General features: G+C 35.9%; 1 protein-coding gene across 3 annotated transcripts in view; it reads left to right on the forward strand.

Moving 5' to 3' along the window:
- Positions 1-10,998, forward strand: part of CNTN1 (contactin 1) — a 349,297-nt gene extending 338,299 nt beyond the window's left edge. For all 3 annotated transcript variants that reach the window (XM_038577318.1, XM_038577320.1, XM_038577319.1), the window contains one exon: positions 8,519-10,998. In XM_038577318.1, coding sequence (XP_038433246.1) covers positions 8,519-8,595 — 77 coding nt within the window. In that variant the 3' untranslated portion in view covers positions 8,596-10,998. The remainder of the gene's footprint in view (positions 1-8,518) is intronic.
- The last annotated feature ends 5,907 nt before the right edge of the window (positions 10,999-16,905 follow it).

Below are 16,905 nucleotides of genomic sequence, written 5' to 3' on the forward strand. Positions count from 1 at the left end.
GCTGGTCTTCCAAAAGCATGAAGAGGCAAAGCTTTAGAACAAGTGAGTGTGTTGTGAGGGATGTGCAGAGAACAGTCTTCCTTCCTCTATAAGTAAACCCAATAGGCCATGTATCTGTAGCTCCTGAAAATGTCCAGGAAGTCTTAGCCACAGATATGCTCAAGGGGTTCCTCAAGCCCAGCACTAAAGAGGAACCATTAGCCTTGGAAAGAGGCACACACAAATTCTTAAACTTTCTGGCTCTACTTGCTGTCCTTTTATCTCAAAAACTGAGGAAAAGGAGAGTTAGGCCAGAGGAACAGATAATTTAATATTTGTTTTGATGAATATGACAAAACAGAATAGGCATTTAAAGTCCCCAGTCTCAAGGCACCTGGGTGGCTCAGTTGGTTAAACATCCAACTCTTGATTTTTGACTCACCCCAACATCTGGCTCTGTTCTCAGTAGGAAGTCTGCTTGAGATTCTCTCCTCTCTGTCTCCTTCTACCCTGCGCCTGCTCAAGCTCTCTCTTTCTCTCAAACAAATAAATAAATCTTAAAAAAAAAAAAGTCCTCAGTCTAACTTTTATCAAGACTGAGAAAAACTGATTCTCGTGGTAGTTTAATACATTCCACAAAGCCAGGGCTATCTATGGTAAGAATGTTCTAGCAGCTATTTCTAAAGCCAAATGTAATGATCTAACAAGCTGACTCTGGTTGTTTGTGAATTAACAACAAATAAAGAATTTGAATGTTATTTGTTAAAGATTTTATACAAGTTGAAAAAAATAAACCCATGAAATCCATTATGTACATGTTGTGCATTTAGTAGAATGGAACCCAAATACTGAGGTCTGGGTCTCTCTCTTCTGCCTCATCCTAGGCTCAGTTTATTCTCATTAAAAATTCATGAGGGGCACTAGAGTGGTTCAGTTGGTAAGTGACAAACTCTTGATTTTGTCTCAGGTCATGATCTCAGGGTTCTGAGATCAACCCCACATCTGGCTCCACACTCAGTGCAGAGTCTGCTTGACATTCTCCCTCTGCCTCTATCCCAAAATAAATAGATTAATTAATTAATTAACTAATTCATGGAATAAACATTGTTTTAATGAACAAATTATATTTCATATTTCAAATTTACAATTAACAGATGACTTTTACTATGCATTTTTAGCAGTTTTTTTTTCATTTAATTAGCACAGATACCTTGCTGTGTACTACACTTATTATTTTGCAGATAAGGAAATGGAGGCTCTGAGGGCTTAAGTACCTTATGAGGGCAATTATATTCAAATATATTCAAATAAAGCAATCTGGGCAAATATTTTCAAGTAGAATTCTTTCTAATGCAGAATCTCGTTCTCTGGTGAAAATATAACCTTGCATTTCTAAAGAAGTAGATAAGCTAATTTAAAAGAGCCTCGTAGTTATAATCTCAGCTTACCCAAAAGTTATATCAAAATTAAGTTATTTAAGCATACCCTTGTTGGTCAATAGGCAGTTAGAAGTTACTCTTACATTTCCCAGCAATGAATTGGTCATCACTACATTGGAAATTAATGTTTCTTTTTCAAAGAGGAAATGTATACTGGCAATCTAGCATTCTGACCTGGAAAGGCCCAAAGTCAACAGTAAGGAAAGAACACAACTGCCAGGGTAAGCTGCCAGCAAACCATATACCTCTGCCAAAAAGAAAAAAAGAATCTTATTTTGCTTGGCATATGGGTTTAAAATTGCCAAACAAGTAGGAACAGCAAGATTAGTGGGTTGCATGACTTTGAAAAAAACCATCAAAGCCACTATCACTTACATGATCAAACATTTAATGTGTCTTTATAAACTAATATCAACTTTGATTATTATTAAATGAGGGGAAATATGACAAATATGTTTGCAAATTTTATGGCTCAATGCTTGATATTCTTAAATACATTATGGTTTGCTTAGAATCATAGACTCATGACCATAGTAGGAACCTTAGGACTTATAACGCTGAACCCTATCATTTTCCAGAGGGAAAATCCACATCCTTGACAAGTGAAATAGCCAAAGATCACACCAGCCTCAGAGCCACATTTTTGAGTCCAAAGAAGTTATACAACTACCTGCTGACAGAACTGGAAGTAGGCTTTAGGCTGTCTTTCTCCTTCTCCATATATAGTTTAATATTTTCCTATCTCAAAGAGACATAAAAAGATAAAATTATCAAAAGCAAAATAAAGTAAGCTGATTTATAAAGACACCGTAAAAATAGATATCTAAAGAAAAAATAATGAAAACATAAAAAAAGTCTGCTTCATTTTACTTTCTGACTTCTCTCTCTCTTTTTTTTCCTAGAAACTCTTAAAACCAACTGGGGTAAATATCCATTACTTCATTTTGTCAAAGGCAGGTAGTTAATGCTTATAATAATTGATTTAAAATTGCAACATGTCTTGACATTTTCCCCCAGAGACCTATCTGAAGCAAACCCAGCTAGCTATCTTTCTAAAAAGCTACCTCCTCTAATTTTAATAAGCACTAGATAGTTTATAAAAATAATTTTGGTATACAGCCTAAAGGAAATTTTGACATTAACCTCACCGAATTGTAGGCATTTAATTGCAAATTTTATGCCAGTTACCAGCTATGTGATACTTTCCTGCTTTATAAGATTTTCAGTTTATACTGCTGCTCTATTTCAGATTCTCATTATTGATAGTGTTTAGACAGAATGAAGAATAGGGTGGGAGCCTAGGGGTGGTGGAGTAAAGGAATCATGAAGAGGAAGAGAAAAAGATAGGGTGGAAATTCAGAAATTAATCAAACAAAACCAAATTTTTCATAAAATCCTAGTATTCAAGACAAATTTTAAAATAATTTGCTTTTGCCTCAGTGTCTTCACATAGCTCAGGTGTGTTCAGTCCTGCAAGAAAATTGGATTGCTTAAATATTGTTTTAATTGTAAGAAAATTCATCTATACTTTGTTACAGTTCCATATCTCAAAGTGGGAAACAGCTCTTCAGCTCCTTTAAGTTTGTTTACACTCATTTCTGCCACACAATTTAAGAAAATAAGCATCGTTTTTCCACCTAATACAACCATCCAGTGGAGAAACAAATACAATTAAATAGTTTGCTGAAGGGTATACAATTGGTAAAAGAGAATTCCCAATTGGTTAGGCTAACCAAAAACAAAACCTTTCACTACTACTTAACCAGACTAAATCTTTATGATTGATCAAATTTGTAAAATGACAAACTCCTAGATCTTCCTATACAAATAAATAAGGTTGGAAATGCTGATTTTACATAGACTCAGCCATAGTGGTTTATTAAATTTCTTAACTTATTCTTCATGTAATTTTCACTGCTGTTGAAATTCCAGATCTTAGAGTAAATACAACCATATGTATTTGTGTATTCCACACCCCCACACCCCCCCACACAAAAAAAGTAGCTTTCAGGCTTACAGTGTCTAATGATGCACCTATCCTGGGTCTCTTTCAATGATTACTCAGATAAATGGCTCCATTACCGTGACTAGTTTACAGAAATAAATAGTCCTGAAGTCTTCAGTAGCTAAATAGATCATTTGCTTTTCTTATCTTGATTAGCCTCAAGCAGTTGGAAAAATATGTAAAAGTTGAGGAAGGCAAGTTAGGTTAACAATTACCCGACACATACTTTTCCCATTACCACAAAACACATTTTCCAAAATTATAGACAAAGTATTATTCTTATGACATATTTCTTGACATAAAGCTTATCATAGTCAACAAATTTAAGAGATAATTTTAGGGGACTCAGTGTACATTTGCACTTTTTAGTTGAAATGTATTCTCAGTTTTCAGTTTTTCTCCGACTCCTATTTTACTTCTTGATCCCCATAGTTCTTTCACTAGGGAAAGTACTAACCCTTCTGAGACAAGAATGAACATTGATATTTTCTTAAGTCCCCTTGCCTCCCTGGCTACAATGATTGGTTAAGGCATGGGAAACAGTTCCAATCTAGTGCTATCACAGAAATCCACTAACTCAGCCACAGTAATTGGTCTAGAGAAGGGTGTGTGACCCAGACTCTGCAAATTAGAGTCTTTCCTTGAAACTTTTCTCAATAGAGTTTAGATAAAAAGATGTTGTCTTTTTTGCTCTTGAGAATATATGGCGGTGAGCCAATATATTGGATCTCTTGTCTATCTTGAGGAGAAGTCTGAGAATTTGAGACAACATGCAAAAGAAGAAGAGATGAAAGTCAGAGATATGGGGCACAGGGGTTCAAGTCTCCAGCTGTAGTTGTTCCAAAGCAATATGACATTGGCTCTTTAGTTGGGTTCCTGGTACTTGAAACCAAAGATCCCAACTACAGTGCCACAAAGAAGATAACACTTGAGCTCGACCACTGCCATAAAGTTCAATATGCCCAGTCTTGATCGGTAGAAGTACATTCTAGGAATATTTGTGCTCTAAAAGGACATGTGTGTGACTGGGGAATAATAAGTAGACATATGTGTTTCAAATGTAAAATTTATGCAGGGGACACCTGCTTTTTGTATTGTTTTGCTTTGTTTTCCACTCATTTACTTTTCAAAAAAAAATACAATGCAAGATATCTATAGCAAGAAATAAACAGCGTCAAATGCAGTATGGGTCACTACAATTTATAGGAGTTTTTGATTAGCCATGCGTTTTCTGAAGTGCTTTACATAAGGCAGCTGTTTTCAAACCATGATAAGCAGATCCCCCTACAAATTGTGTGGAGTGATGGTAGGCTTGGGGGAGTTCAGGTACCAGCATAACATGGAGGAGATAGAGGCCAGTAGTATATATTGTTCCAGACTGTACACATAAATAAGGTGAGAAATGCCAATATTACTAGACCCAGCCAGAGTGGTTTGTTACATTTCTTAGCTCATTCTTTATGTAATCATCACTGCTGCTGAAATTCCAGATCTTTGAATAAAGCATCCCTTTCTTCCTACTTCAGTAATGAACTTCTACATATGATTGCTTCTAAAGAAAGGTTATGTTGCTAAAAAATATAGAACCATTGATAGGCATCTTCTCAATTATCACAATAAAGCCATGAGACATATTATTATCCTCATTATCTAGTTGAAAGAACTAAGGCTTAAAAGGATGAAAGAACATGCTCAAGATTATCTAACCAATAAAAGGCAGAAGTAGGATTGAACTTTGCTTTCTTTGCTTAGGCCCAGAGGCCTTAGTCTTATCTGTCACATGCTACTATTCCCAGTATCCCCATTAGACTCCTACCAGGACAGTGACCTGCTTATTGATCATGTTTGCTTCTTCAGACCAAGCACAAACCTGCAGTCTGATAGGTAGTCAGACTACCTGTAATTAACTGAATTCAGCGAGAAACAAGCCAGAGCAGTAATGGAACACCACTCAAGTGGAAAAGAGAAGCTTTCTTAATATAAGGTTTGAGTTCCTGCTGAAGAATTCAGTTTGGGGCCTAAGGGAGGTAGCAATCAGTTCTAGATCTGCTGTTTTTGAGGTTGATTGGAGAAGCAGGGATTAACTAGGGTTGGGAGTCATCATGAGAGGAGGATGGAAATACCAAGGGTCCCACTACAGGTCACAGTGGTTTCCTTTGCTTTCTTCCTTAAACCTCCTTATTCTACACATTTGAAATCTCTCCCATCTTCTGCTCTTAATTGGAAAAGTTTCAGTGCTTATAGATAGAAGAATTATTTATAACATTATGTGTCAAGTACTGTATACTGTACTTGGTATTAGTCAACACAGCTGAAAATACAATTTGGAGATATATCTTGTCCTGAAGTTGTTCACAATCTAGAGATGTTAACAGTTGTGAACACAAAAAGTGGCATCACAAGAAGAAACTTCTCTGTCTTATAGCATCATCATCAGTAGCTATTTGGATTGGACCTTGGTGTCCAAATTTAAGTATCAGAAAAGGGATTTGTATAAGAACTGACTAGAATGAATGGTACTCTACTTATCATAAAACTTGCAAAGATGGTTAAACGCTATTTAACTTTTAATTGGAATTTCTCTTCTCAATATATAAGTCTCTTCAGCAGGAATCCTTCCTGAAGGAAATAATAAATCAGAGCAGTTTAGGTAAACAAACAAATAAACAAAAATCAAGAAAATCCAATGAAAAAGATATAGTATTCTAAACTGGCTTTATCTTTGTACTCATAGGGAAAAATGATTTACGAGATTGATGACTTGTTCATGTTTGACATGCAGTAAATATATGAGAGTAAAATATATGTTTATTGCATACCATGTAATTACTGACATTATACTTGATAGCAATATTATAATATACATTTTGTTAGATATAAAACCAATATATATTGAAAATGCTTCAAGAATATAGGGCTCCCACATTTAAAGTGACTTTAAATAGTAATTCAGTCAGGTCTCTAATTTGTGCTTGGAATGTGGAAGAGAATTGAAGATGAAGACCACAATTACATAAGCTTGAGCCATTAGAGAAATTAAATATAACACACATAAACATGAAGAGTTTATTTAAAATAAATCAAATATCCTGATGTTGAAGCCACAAATTATGAAATTGTGTTTGGTTTTCATACTAACACCAAAACTTCAAAATGGCATCCACAATTGACTAAACTTCTTTCTGCAGCCACAGTTTATATGAGCCAACCCACATATTCAGGCAAGTACATGAACGTGTACCCGTCACTGGTGTAATTTGTGGTCAAAGGACAGAGCAATGCAGAGGCCTTGGAGTCATTTTCAGACAAAAGTCTTCAGGACAGATCATTTAACTTAGGTCAAACATTGAAAACTAATGTTTTTCTGTATGATTGAGGTTTATTATTGGTCACCTTATCAGAATAAAATAACATGCGGGCTTTGGCATATTTTAAAAATATCTATGTAGAAAAATAAAACGAAAAAGTACTATGTGAATACCAACCCTTTGCAACAACTTAGGAGCTGTGCTTTCTTGTATGTCATTAATTTTCCTTCTGTGACCTTTTAAGTGTAGTGTCCTTATGCATTTCTAGGACTGGTCCTTTTCCAAAGCTGTCTACAGAAAGTGGCAGAAAGAAAGAGTATGGTCTTTGGAGCCCAGCCAATCTGAGATGGAATCCTGGCTCTGCCCTCTCCTGGCCACTGGCTTTGACCAAGTCATTCTACCTGAATCTGAGCTACCTTATCTATAAAGTTAGGGTAGTAAGACCTATCATTATAGGTTGTTGTGTTAATGCCATATTATATATAAAAGGCCAGCAGAGTGTCTGTCTCTTGGGTATAGAAAAATAAGTAGTAGCTTCCATAGTCACTATTAGGGTTGGCCTCGCTATTGATAGTTATTACGTAGCAGTGGCATTAATGTGCTATCAGCAGCTACTTGAGGACCATTTATATTGCCCTTGTTCTGTCTTCACTTTTCCTCACTGTTCTGCTTTTTTCTTTATCTGTGTCTAATAATACTTCTCTTACACTTTCTATGCAGCACTCATCACTGCTGACAGGGCGCTAGTGAGATACCGGCATGTCGATAGATACAATCATCTTCCACTTGGTGGGGAGCATGAATGTGCTTTTAATGACTAGAGATTCAAGAGAAATACCCTGACTCTACCTAATATCAGAGGAATATTCCAAAGGCTGTTTGGGACCAGCCCAAACAGTAGGACAGTGAGGACAATGAGGTTTTAAGGTTTCAAATTAACTTCTACAACTTGACACAGATCTGTTACATTTACGAGCTGTTGACTGTATTTTTTTAGTTCAGCATTCATTCCAGCAATGTTTTCGTTAAAGGTGGTGACTAATAGTAGTGGGGAATGGAAAGGAAGAGTGTGCCTTCTTGATCCCATTTCTTAGGTTTTTCTCAAGGATTCCAGTGTGGACAAGAACTGCATCCATAAACTTGACCCCAGGAGGAGCTCTTCTAGATGTAACTAGTAGCCCAAGAAGTAATGCAAGTCCACAGTACATTACATCATTTTTATTTTAACTCATAACATAGTATCTCAGGGCAACCTTTCCTCAGATAAAAACTTGAATAGATTATTTACTATTATCAACAACAATATATTCCTCAAATCATTGTGTATAAGCACCTTAAAAATATGAAATCACGCAACATCTATTTAGTATTCCCATGATGTTTTTTATCCCAGGTAACATTATTAATATTTTTAGTACTTCTTTTTATCTTATTTTTTTATAGCTTACATATGTGGAGTTTTTTCATTTGTTTGTTTGCTTATTTATATATGTTTCTTGACTTAACATCTTCTGGTAGAAAATAAACATTTGTGATCTTATCATAAATGATTTATAGGAATGTGTTAAAAAAAAAAGTCACCTGCTCTCACACACGAAATGCATAATCAAATGTTTTTGTTTTCTTAAATCACAAGCACAGAGAATTTTTGTTGTTGTTGTTATTGTTGTTTAAAGGAACCATTTGCTGTGCAGGACTGCATACTCAGGCCTTCCCCAAAGCATGGTAAATGAGAAATAATGCCATTCTCAATGAAATAATAAGCACGCTTTTGGTTTACTTTGTAGGTGTCTCCACCCTATCACCAACTCTTCTTGGCTTACTGCTGCCTGCCCTTGGCATCGTTGTCTACTTGGCAATCTGAATGTGATGTGACAGCTGCTGTTCCCAACCCAGCCCAGAGGACACTTCATCCCTATGATGACTACAGTTCCTTCCAATTCCTGTGGCTCCGCCCGAAGCCAAATAAATTACACTATAACAAACTATCCAACTGATTTACAATACACGTTATGACTGAGGCATTCAGGAACCCTTTCATCCAAAAGAATAAACTTTTAAATGGATATAAAATAATTTTTAACTCGTTCCAATATGCCTTATAAACCACTTAACCTGATTCTGTGACAGTTGCATGATTTAATTCAATGGGACAAGTTACAGTGTTCAATTCAATACTATAGGCTGTAGAGTGAAAGTAAAATCACCATACACAGGTGCTTTAAATTTAATAACAAGTTGTGAAATATAATAGAGGTTGAAATGTTGATCGTATGTGGTAAATGTAAGAGTAATACAGTCTCTTGTACAATTCTCTGTTTCGGGTCCTGCTTATTTTTGAATGGCCCCTATCATTCATGACATTTTGAGTTGTCTTGACAAAAAAAAATAGAGTATAACTGAAACATTTTGACATCAATGCCATGATCAAATCATTTTACTGAATAAGTTAAAAGATTCTGAATATTAAAAACCAATTCTAGAACTTGTTATCAGTATTCTTATTTTGGAAGAAAGTAATTTTCTAAATGTTTTATTTTCAGAATCAGTAATACTTTTAAGATAGTGTTCTAATAAAGTTAACATACCATATGAAGATTTTTCTTTACTTTTATATTATATTCTGAAGTTATTTTATGCTTTTCTTCATCAATTTCAAACCTCAAAAATCACAGCTCTTATCTAGAGTATCATCCTATTGCTGTATTTATTCATATGTGGGATGATGAATTTTGAAAAAATAGAGTGCTTCCATTTTTTAATTGAGATGTGACAGTCTTTACACAGCTAGAAATAAATGACAGTTAAGTGAATATCAGCGTGATCTAATAATATTCTAGTATTTTTGTTTTTGTGCTTCATTTCTAGGTAAAACCTTTCGTTATTGAAGGTATCAAGAAATCACCTATGGGTTGGAAAAACTACAATATACCTTTTTTTTAAATTTAGTTTTAAGCTCATTTCCCACTTCAATGCAATACTGAAAACTGGCTAAAAATACCAAATCAATATATTGCAAATGGTACTTTGAAAGTATGCACACTGGAAGGCCAGGAGGAGACAAATAATATGTCTGTCCAATGGTGTCTCCCAAGCGTTGGTGCTTTAGGTTTTTATAAGTTGTGAAAAGGAAGATGCACATTTCTTCATTCTCCATGGTGTGCAAGGAAATGTGTTTGAGTGTGGATGTGAAAGAAATGGAGTAATAAAGGATTAGCTGGCTCATGAAATAGTGCAATGTCTGATGATTCAGGAGGTATAATCCTATTTTATTAGCACAACCTTGCTAGCTAATTAGAGATAGAGTTTATCTTTTTAGAAAGGATACCTTATAGGTTCATAAAAAAAATATTTACAGGAAGCAAAATAGATCTATTACTACTTTACCCCCTTTTCTTTAATTTGTATAATTTTTGTACTATATATCTATGTGTAAATGTTTAGAGCTTTCATTATGAAAATATCAATAAATATTTCATTAGTTTACATTCAACTCTTTGTTATAAAATGAAACTTTTTAAAAATAAGTGAAATGGATGATTTCCCAGTGGAAGTATGTCAACAGTCTTAAGATCATTACCAGATTTCATAAAATACTTAATTATTTGAAAAGGAAACAAAATCTCTTCATACTTTAGGGAAACGAATACTCTGTAAGCCTTCTGTACAAATGTTTGTGTTTTCATTGTTACACTTTGGGGTTTTCCTTTTGCAATGGTGACCCATGTTGGGCATTTTTATATGATCGACAACAACTAAATCTTTTGCCAAATGCATGCTCGCCTTTTCTTTTCTAATGTAGTGCAATAAAGAGCAAAACTGGCTAGATTTTGCATGAAATGGTTCTGAAAGGTAAGGAGAAAACAGACTTTGGAGGTTGGTTGTTTAATTTTAAATTTGTGACAGAGATAAGATAGATTAAGATCTCTCATACACTGATAACTCAAGCTTTTCATTTCCTCATACAACTGTACAAATTTGACTGGGACCATCAGTTTTCAACTGTTGTCAAACTAACTAATGTATCATCTGCTTAAGACGCAAGATTCTTGATTAAACTTTATATAGATATAGACATATCTGTTGTTTCTTTGTATTTCAGGAAAGGTGATAGTAGTTTTATTTGATACTGATAAATATTGAATTGATTTTTTTAGTTATTTTTTATCATTTTTCCAATGGAGTAGTATAGGACTGTGCGTTGTCCTTTTTATGAATGAAAACAAATTATAAAGAAATAAATGTCTTACTGTTACCCAAGAAATAACAACTGTCCTTTCAATTTACCTAAAGTTGAAAATTGATTTTTAGAAGGTTTTGTTTATCAGTTCAATAGCACGGAATAAATATTACTTCTTAAGCAACAGTTAATTGTTTGAAAGGTGCTACATAAAATATACACACAGACATAAAGAGGCACACACACATGAGCTTGCATGTGTGTGCATGTGCACACACACAGGCATTATTCCATTGAAGTAAGATTACCTGATAGATAACTTCAAATTGGAGATTTCAATAAATATCACTCAAAGTAATGCTAGACACTGAAGCAAGCTACTAAATGCTAAAAAAGGAAGAAGGGAAAGTGGGAAAGAAGGAAGAAAAGAAGGCAGGAAGGAAAGAAGGAAGGAAGGAAGGAAGGAAGGAAGGAAGGAAGGAAGGAAGGAAGGAAGGAAGGAAGGAAGGAAGGAAGGAAGGAGAAAGAAAGCTACTTCAACTCTGAAAGGGCTAGAATTCTAATAGAGGAATTTGCATAAAAGCATGACTACAGCCAGATCTGGTACAGGTAAAGCCTTCTCTGAATCCTGATTTGGACCAAGTGCAAACTTTTGAATCCCAAGGCTCCCTGTGTTGTGCCTTACAATCTTCTGTGTTCTGATTGTGATTTCTCATTCCCATTCTGACCTCCCTTCCTGTTTCATGAAACTTGCTTCCACCCTGGATCCCGGTTTCCCTTTTGGACCTTGCCTCTGTTTCTTGACCCTAAGTATTAGATTACTCCCATTCTAATACTTCGCTTTTGGTATTTGGCCTTGGATTGACCCTAGCTCTAATTCCCCAGGCTTTGGGAGATCAAAGCTTCTTTCTGTGACAGTATTTTCCATGTTACTGGTTCCTAAACCTGGTTGCCCATCAGGATCACTTGGAGAATTTGAAAAAATAAAATAGAGCCTCTGGGTCCCAGTCCAGACTTACCAAATCAGAATTTGGAAAGTGAGGGACAGGAATCTGTACCTTTTTAAGTTGTTCAGGAGTGTCTGGTAGGGAGCCAGATTTGAGAATCAAAGATTTTTATGGTTACTACAAGCTAGAATAACTGATATATTCAACTGAGTAAACAAGATTAACATCATGAATACATAATTTAAGCATCTCTTAAGGAAAAGAATTCATTTTCTTGGCTTGTTGAAAATGCTAATTTTTTTAAGATTTTATTTATTTATTCATGAGAGACACAGAATGAGAGAGAGAGAGGCAGAGACACAGGGAGAGGGAGAAACAGGCTCCATGCAGGGAGCCTGACGTGGGACTTGATCCTGGGTCTCCAGGATCATGCCCTGGGCTGAAGGCAGCACTAAACTGCTGAGCCACGCAGGCTGCCCTGAAAATGCTAATTTACTGAAGACCGAATTTCTTATCTTTTAGTGACATGCCTTAAGTATCAAAATGCTATACCCATCTACTCTAATAAAAATATCCCAATTTATTTATATCTAAAATCCAAGCAGCAGACTGAAATGTACTTTCAGAAGATTTCTTCTCTAAAGGAATGTGGATTTCCTTTACTCTTTTCTTGCTTTTTTTTCATGTCACTTGGTGACTTAATTAAATTTTAATACTTAATTTCCTGAGTCTATAATCTTCTGAAGGTTGTTAATAAAAAGATTGATGAAAGGTGTCCCCTACCCAACTTGAACTTTTATTTTTTTTTCAGACTAGAAACACAGTGGTTTTGGATGAGTTGACTTTAAAATTAGTTGATGGGAGGTCAAAATTAGGTTTCTACATTTTTATAATACTTTAAAACAGATTTCACTTCAAAAGGCAAAAAAATAAAAATAAAAATAAAAAAAAAACAATTTCACTTTTTAGTTACTAGTAATAAATTTGAACTTGGGGTAATATATAACAGTGCCTATGATGCTATTACTAATTTGGCTGTTTTAGAATTGAGTCAAGCTCATCCTAAGGCACAATTGTGAGGTGAAAGAACCTAGTCTTCACTTATCTCCTCTGTTAGGCCCCTTTGCCTTGAAAGTAATGCTGAATACCTCACTAGTTAAGTTATATTAGTTTCCTAGGGCTGTCATAACAAATGACCACAAATTGAGTGGCTTCAGACAACAGAAATCTATCCTCTCACAGTTCTGGAAGGGAACTTCCAGAAGTCTGAAATTAAAGTGCCAACATGGTTGGTTCTGAAGGAGAATCTGTTCATGCTTCTCCCCTAGTTTCTTGAAGTTGCAGGCAAACCTTGGCATTCCGTGGCTTATAGCTGCATCTTGCCATTTCTGCTTCCATTGTCAGAGAGGTGGGTGTCTTATTTCGTGTCCTGAATGATTGGAATTCTTTGTAGTCGTGACATTCTTTTGAGTGAAATCACCATTTCCAGATTTGAGTTAGAAAGACTTCTCGAGTTCCTTTTTCCTCCCCACTGTTAGTCATCTTAATCCTCTGTCAGTGTTTTAGTGGCCTTGGACAACTGGTTTAGCAACAATGTCAAATCCTCAGTGTGTAATTCTGTGCAATGTTCAATACCTCATAGAATATCTGTTCAACGGTATAGTAGTATCAATGGCATTGAGATGGAATTTCTGTTCTACATATTTTTCAATAATTTATCCTTTCCAATGTTGGCATTCCGTGGCTTATAGCTGCATCTTGCCATTTCTGCTTCCATTGTCAACTGGCATTCTCCTTGTGTGCCTTTGTGTCCAGGTTTCTCTCTTCTTATAAGGTGCCAGCTGTTGGATTAGGGCCCACCCTAATCCAGTATGGCCTCATCTGAACTCAATGACATCTGTTAAGTCCCTATTTCCAAATAAGATCACAGTCACAGATTCCAGGTGGATATAAATCTTAGGAGAGTGTTATTCAACCCTGTGTTCTTCTCCTTTCCTCTTTTTAAAACCAGCATATCCTCTACTCAGACTAATGAGGATATGATTGAAATGCTGCTGTAAGCATGCTTTCAGAAATCATCTATGTTGATAACATACAACAAAGTAGATGAATCTCAAGTATATCATATTAAGCAAAAAGAAGTCAGATCGGAAAGGCTGTGTAATTCCATTTATATGCCATTCTGGAAAAAGTGAAACTTTAGAGACAGAGAACAGGTCAGTAGTTGACAGGCGTTAAGAGTAGGGAGAGAGTCTGACTACATAGGAATAGCACCATAGAACTCTTAGAGGTAATGGAACTAATGGCAGGGACCCAATCTATGCATTTGTCAAAACACATAAAACTATAGCCACTGAATAAGTTTTACAGTATGGACATTTTTTAAAAATGTGGTTATGAAAGGATCATGGCATTGGATAGACTTATGATCCTATTCTAAATCTATCTGTTATTATTTGTGAGACCTTGGACAAGTAATGTGGCATGTGTAGGTAAAGTTTCCTCTTCCATAAAGTGAGGATCACACTCCTCAATCATTCCTAATTCTTTCAATTACAAGTGATAGACAGTCCATTCAAATAAACTAAAAGGAGGAAAAGGAATTTATTGGCTCAAATAAAGTGATCTACAAGATGGACTTGCTATAAGGCTCTAAATAATGTTCCCAGGGAACATTCTGTTTCCATCTGTTGATTCTGCTTCTCTCATTCTCAGGCAGGCTAATCTCGTGATAGAAATCATGGGTGCTGACAGTTTACATCCTCCACATCAGTGGTCCAAAAGGAATAGAGACTCTGACATTTCCAAATCTTATTAAAGATTCAGACTATCCCAAAGGGTTTGGTGTATTTTATTTAGCCATCTTGGGACAACCTTCTGGATAATGAAAATATGGCAAATACACTGTGACACAAGTTGGGGTCCAAGACCACGTGCAGTGAAGAAGGGCCACCAGGTGCTACTAACAGGGGAATGTGGGACTGGTAAAAAAAAAAATTCTCCACTTCTTCCTCCTAAAGTTCTATACAATTTATACAAATTAGAAAAGATAATAGAGTTAAAATGCCAGACATCTAATAAATCCCCAACACATCTAAGTTTCCATTCCCACTATTAGTTTTCAATAGACACATGCTGTTTGGGATTGAGGGCTCCTAAAACTCCTGGGTCAGGGGACTGTTATCTGTTTATACTGAGCACAGAGTTTCGCACACACAGCTCATGGTTAGTTCTTCCTTGAGTTGAGTAGGGTTGATTTAGCTGAACTGAACACAATATCAGAATGTAAAAGAATAGGAGAAAGGTCCATCGGCACTGAAATCTTCCTTTTATTACACTTGAAATGTATACCATTCCCAGTGATGAGGATGAAGGGTCACCACTATCAGAAGGTCTCACCTTTTTTTCATTATTTCTGAGAAAGAATGCTGTGTGTATCTAGGTGCACTTTCTTTGTAAAGATTTTATTTATTTATTTATTTATTTATTTATTTATTTATTTATTTGAGAGAGAGAGAAAGCAGAGGCGGGGGGTGGGGAAGAGTGGGGAGGGCAGAAGGAGAGGGAAAAGCAGGCTCTCTGCTTAGCAGGGAGCCTGATGCAGGACTCGATCCCAGGACCCTGGGATCATGACCTCAGCCCAGCCGAAGGCAGATGCTTAACTGACCGAGCCACCCAGGAGCCCTTCTAGGTGCACATTTCAAAGGGATTTCAGAACTTTATTGGAAAATGAATCATTCTAATTCATCTATGGGAAGGGGCTTGCCGTAATAAAGTGCTAAAGACACGCACATAATTTTAAGTGAACTAAGCCACAATAATGCGACAGAAATACAACCACAACGCTTCAGCAGCATATGGCAATAAATATTAATTGTTCACACATCTGGGTCAGCAGTGGGTCAGGTATGTGACTTTACTAATATAAACTGGGCTTTCTCAGGTGGTTGAGAGTCAGCTATCAGCTGTTACAGATTGCCTGTCAGAGGGGCCTGGGAGCAAGCCGGCCCTGCCCCACTCTTTCCTCATCCTTCAGTTATCTAGTTCCGGCTTGAGGGAGACCAGTCAGCAAAGAGACATAGAAAAAAATCCAGGTGAGAAAGGATGGGGACCCGAAATCCTCTTGTGGTGGAGAAAATAAGAAAGTGCACTGACTTTGAAGGTATTTAATAGACCAAATTAAGAGAACTCATGATTTTATTGGATATAATGAGTAGATGAAATGAAAGAAGTAGTATTTACTGGTTTCAGGTTTAGCTGTTTTTCCTAGAAATTAACAGGTGCTTTCAAATGGCTCCAGAAATGGTTTTGAGTGTTTTTAGATATTTTCACTGGATTTTCATAATAAAAGCATGTATATTGTGCTTATATTGTCCATATCCCTGACTGGAAAATATGACAAAATATCTAGAGGAGGATGGCTTAATGCATGATAGCCTGTTGAAGTAAAGTAAAAATCATATAGCTTCATAAGGCTAAAATGATTTGCTTAAGGAACAGAAATAATTCAGACCGTTCAATAGTTTCTCTATTTTTTTGTGGTTTATAAATGATGAGATTTCAGATCCCTTTTGAGAACATGGTCATATAGATATGTCTTAATAGAATAAATCAACATTCCCTTCCCCACTTACTCTGCTGTGTTCAAAACATTGACCTATTGATTAACTACTTACATATTTGCCATTTCCAGAGTCAAATATCGGGAAGACAACTTCTCATACTATGTGATTTGAGAATTGCCAGAAGTACCATCTGTCTGACAGATTTTAGATGTTTATGTTATTATCTCTTTTGGACTTGTATCCCTTAAGCTCAGCTGAAACCAAACGAGTCAGCCGCACAATCACAAGTGATCCACGTTGACTATAATTATTAAGATGTTACCTAAAACATAAAATCAGTTATAAATTTCTCATCCTTATGACTCATACCAAAGCAAGCTTAAAAATTAGGCAAAGCTATGAGGCTAGCAATATTGAAATTAATAACGAATGTTGTTTTACCAAAATTAATTTGCTACTCACAGCTCTGTACCAGATGACTG

The sequence above is a fragment of the Canis lupus genome, chromosome 27 (genome assembly GCF_011100685.1).
Source record: "Canis lupus familiaris isolate Mischka breed German Shepherd chromosome 27, alternate assembly UU_Cfam_GSD_1.0, whole genome shotgun sequence".
Classification (NCBI taxonomy): Eukaryota; Metazoa; Chordata; class Mammalia; order Carnivora; family Canidae; genus Canis; species Canis lupus.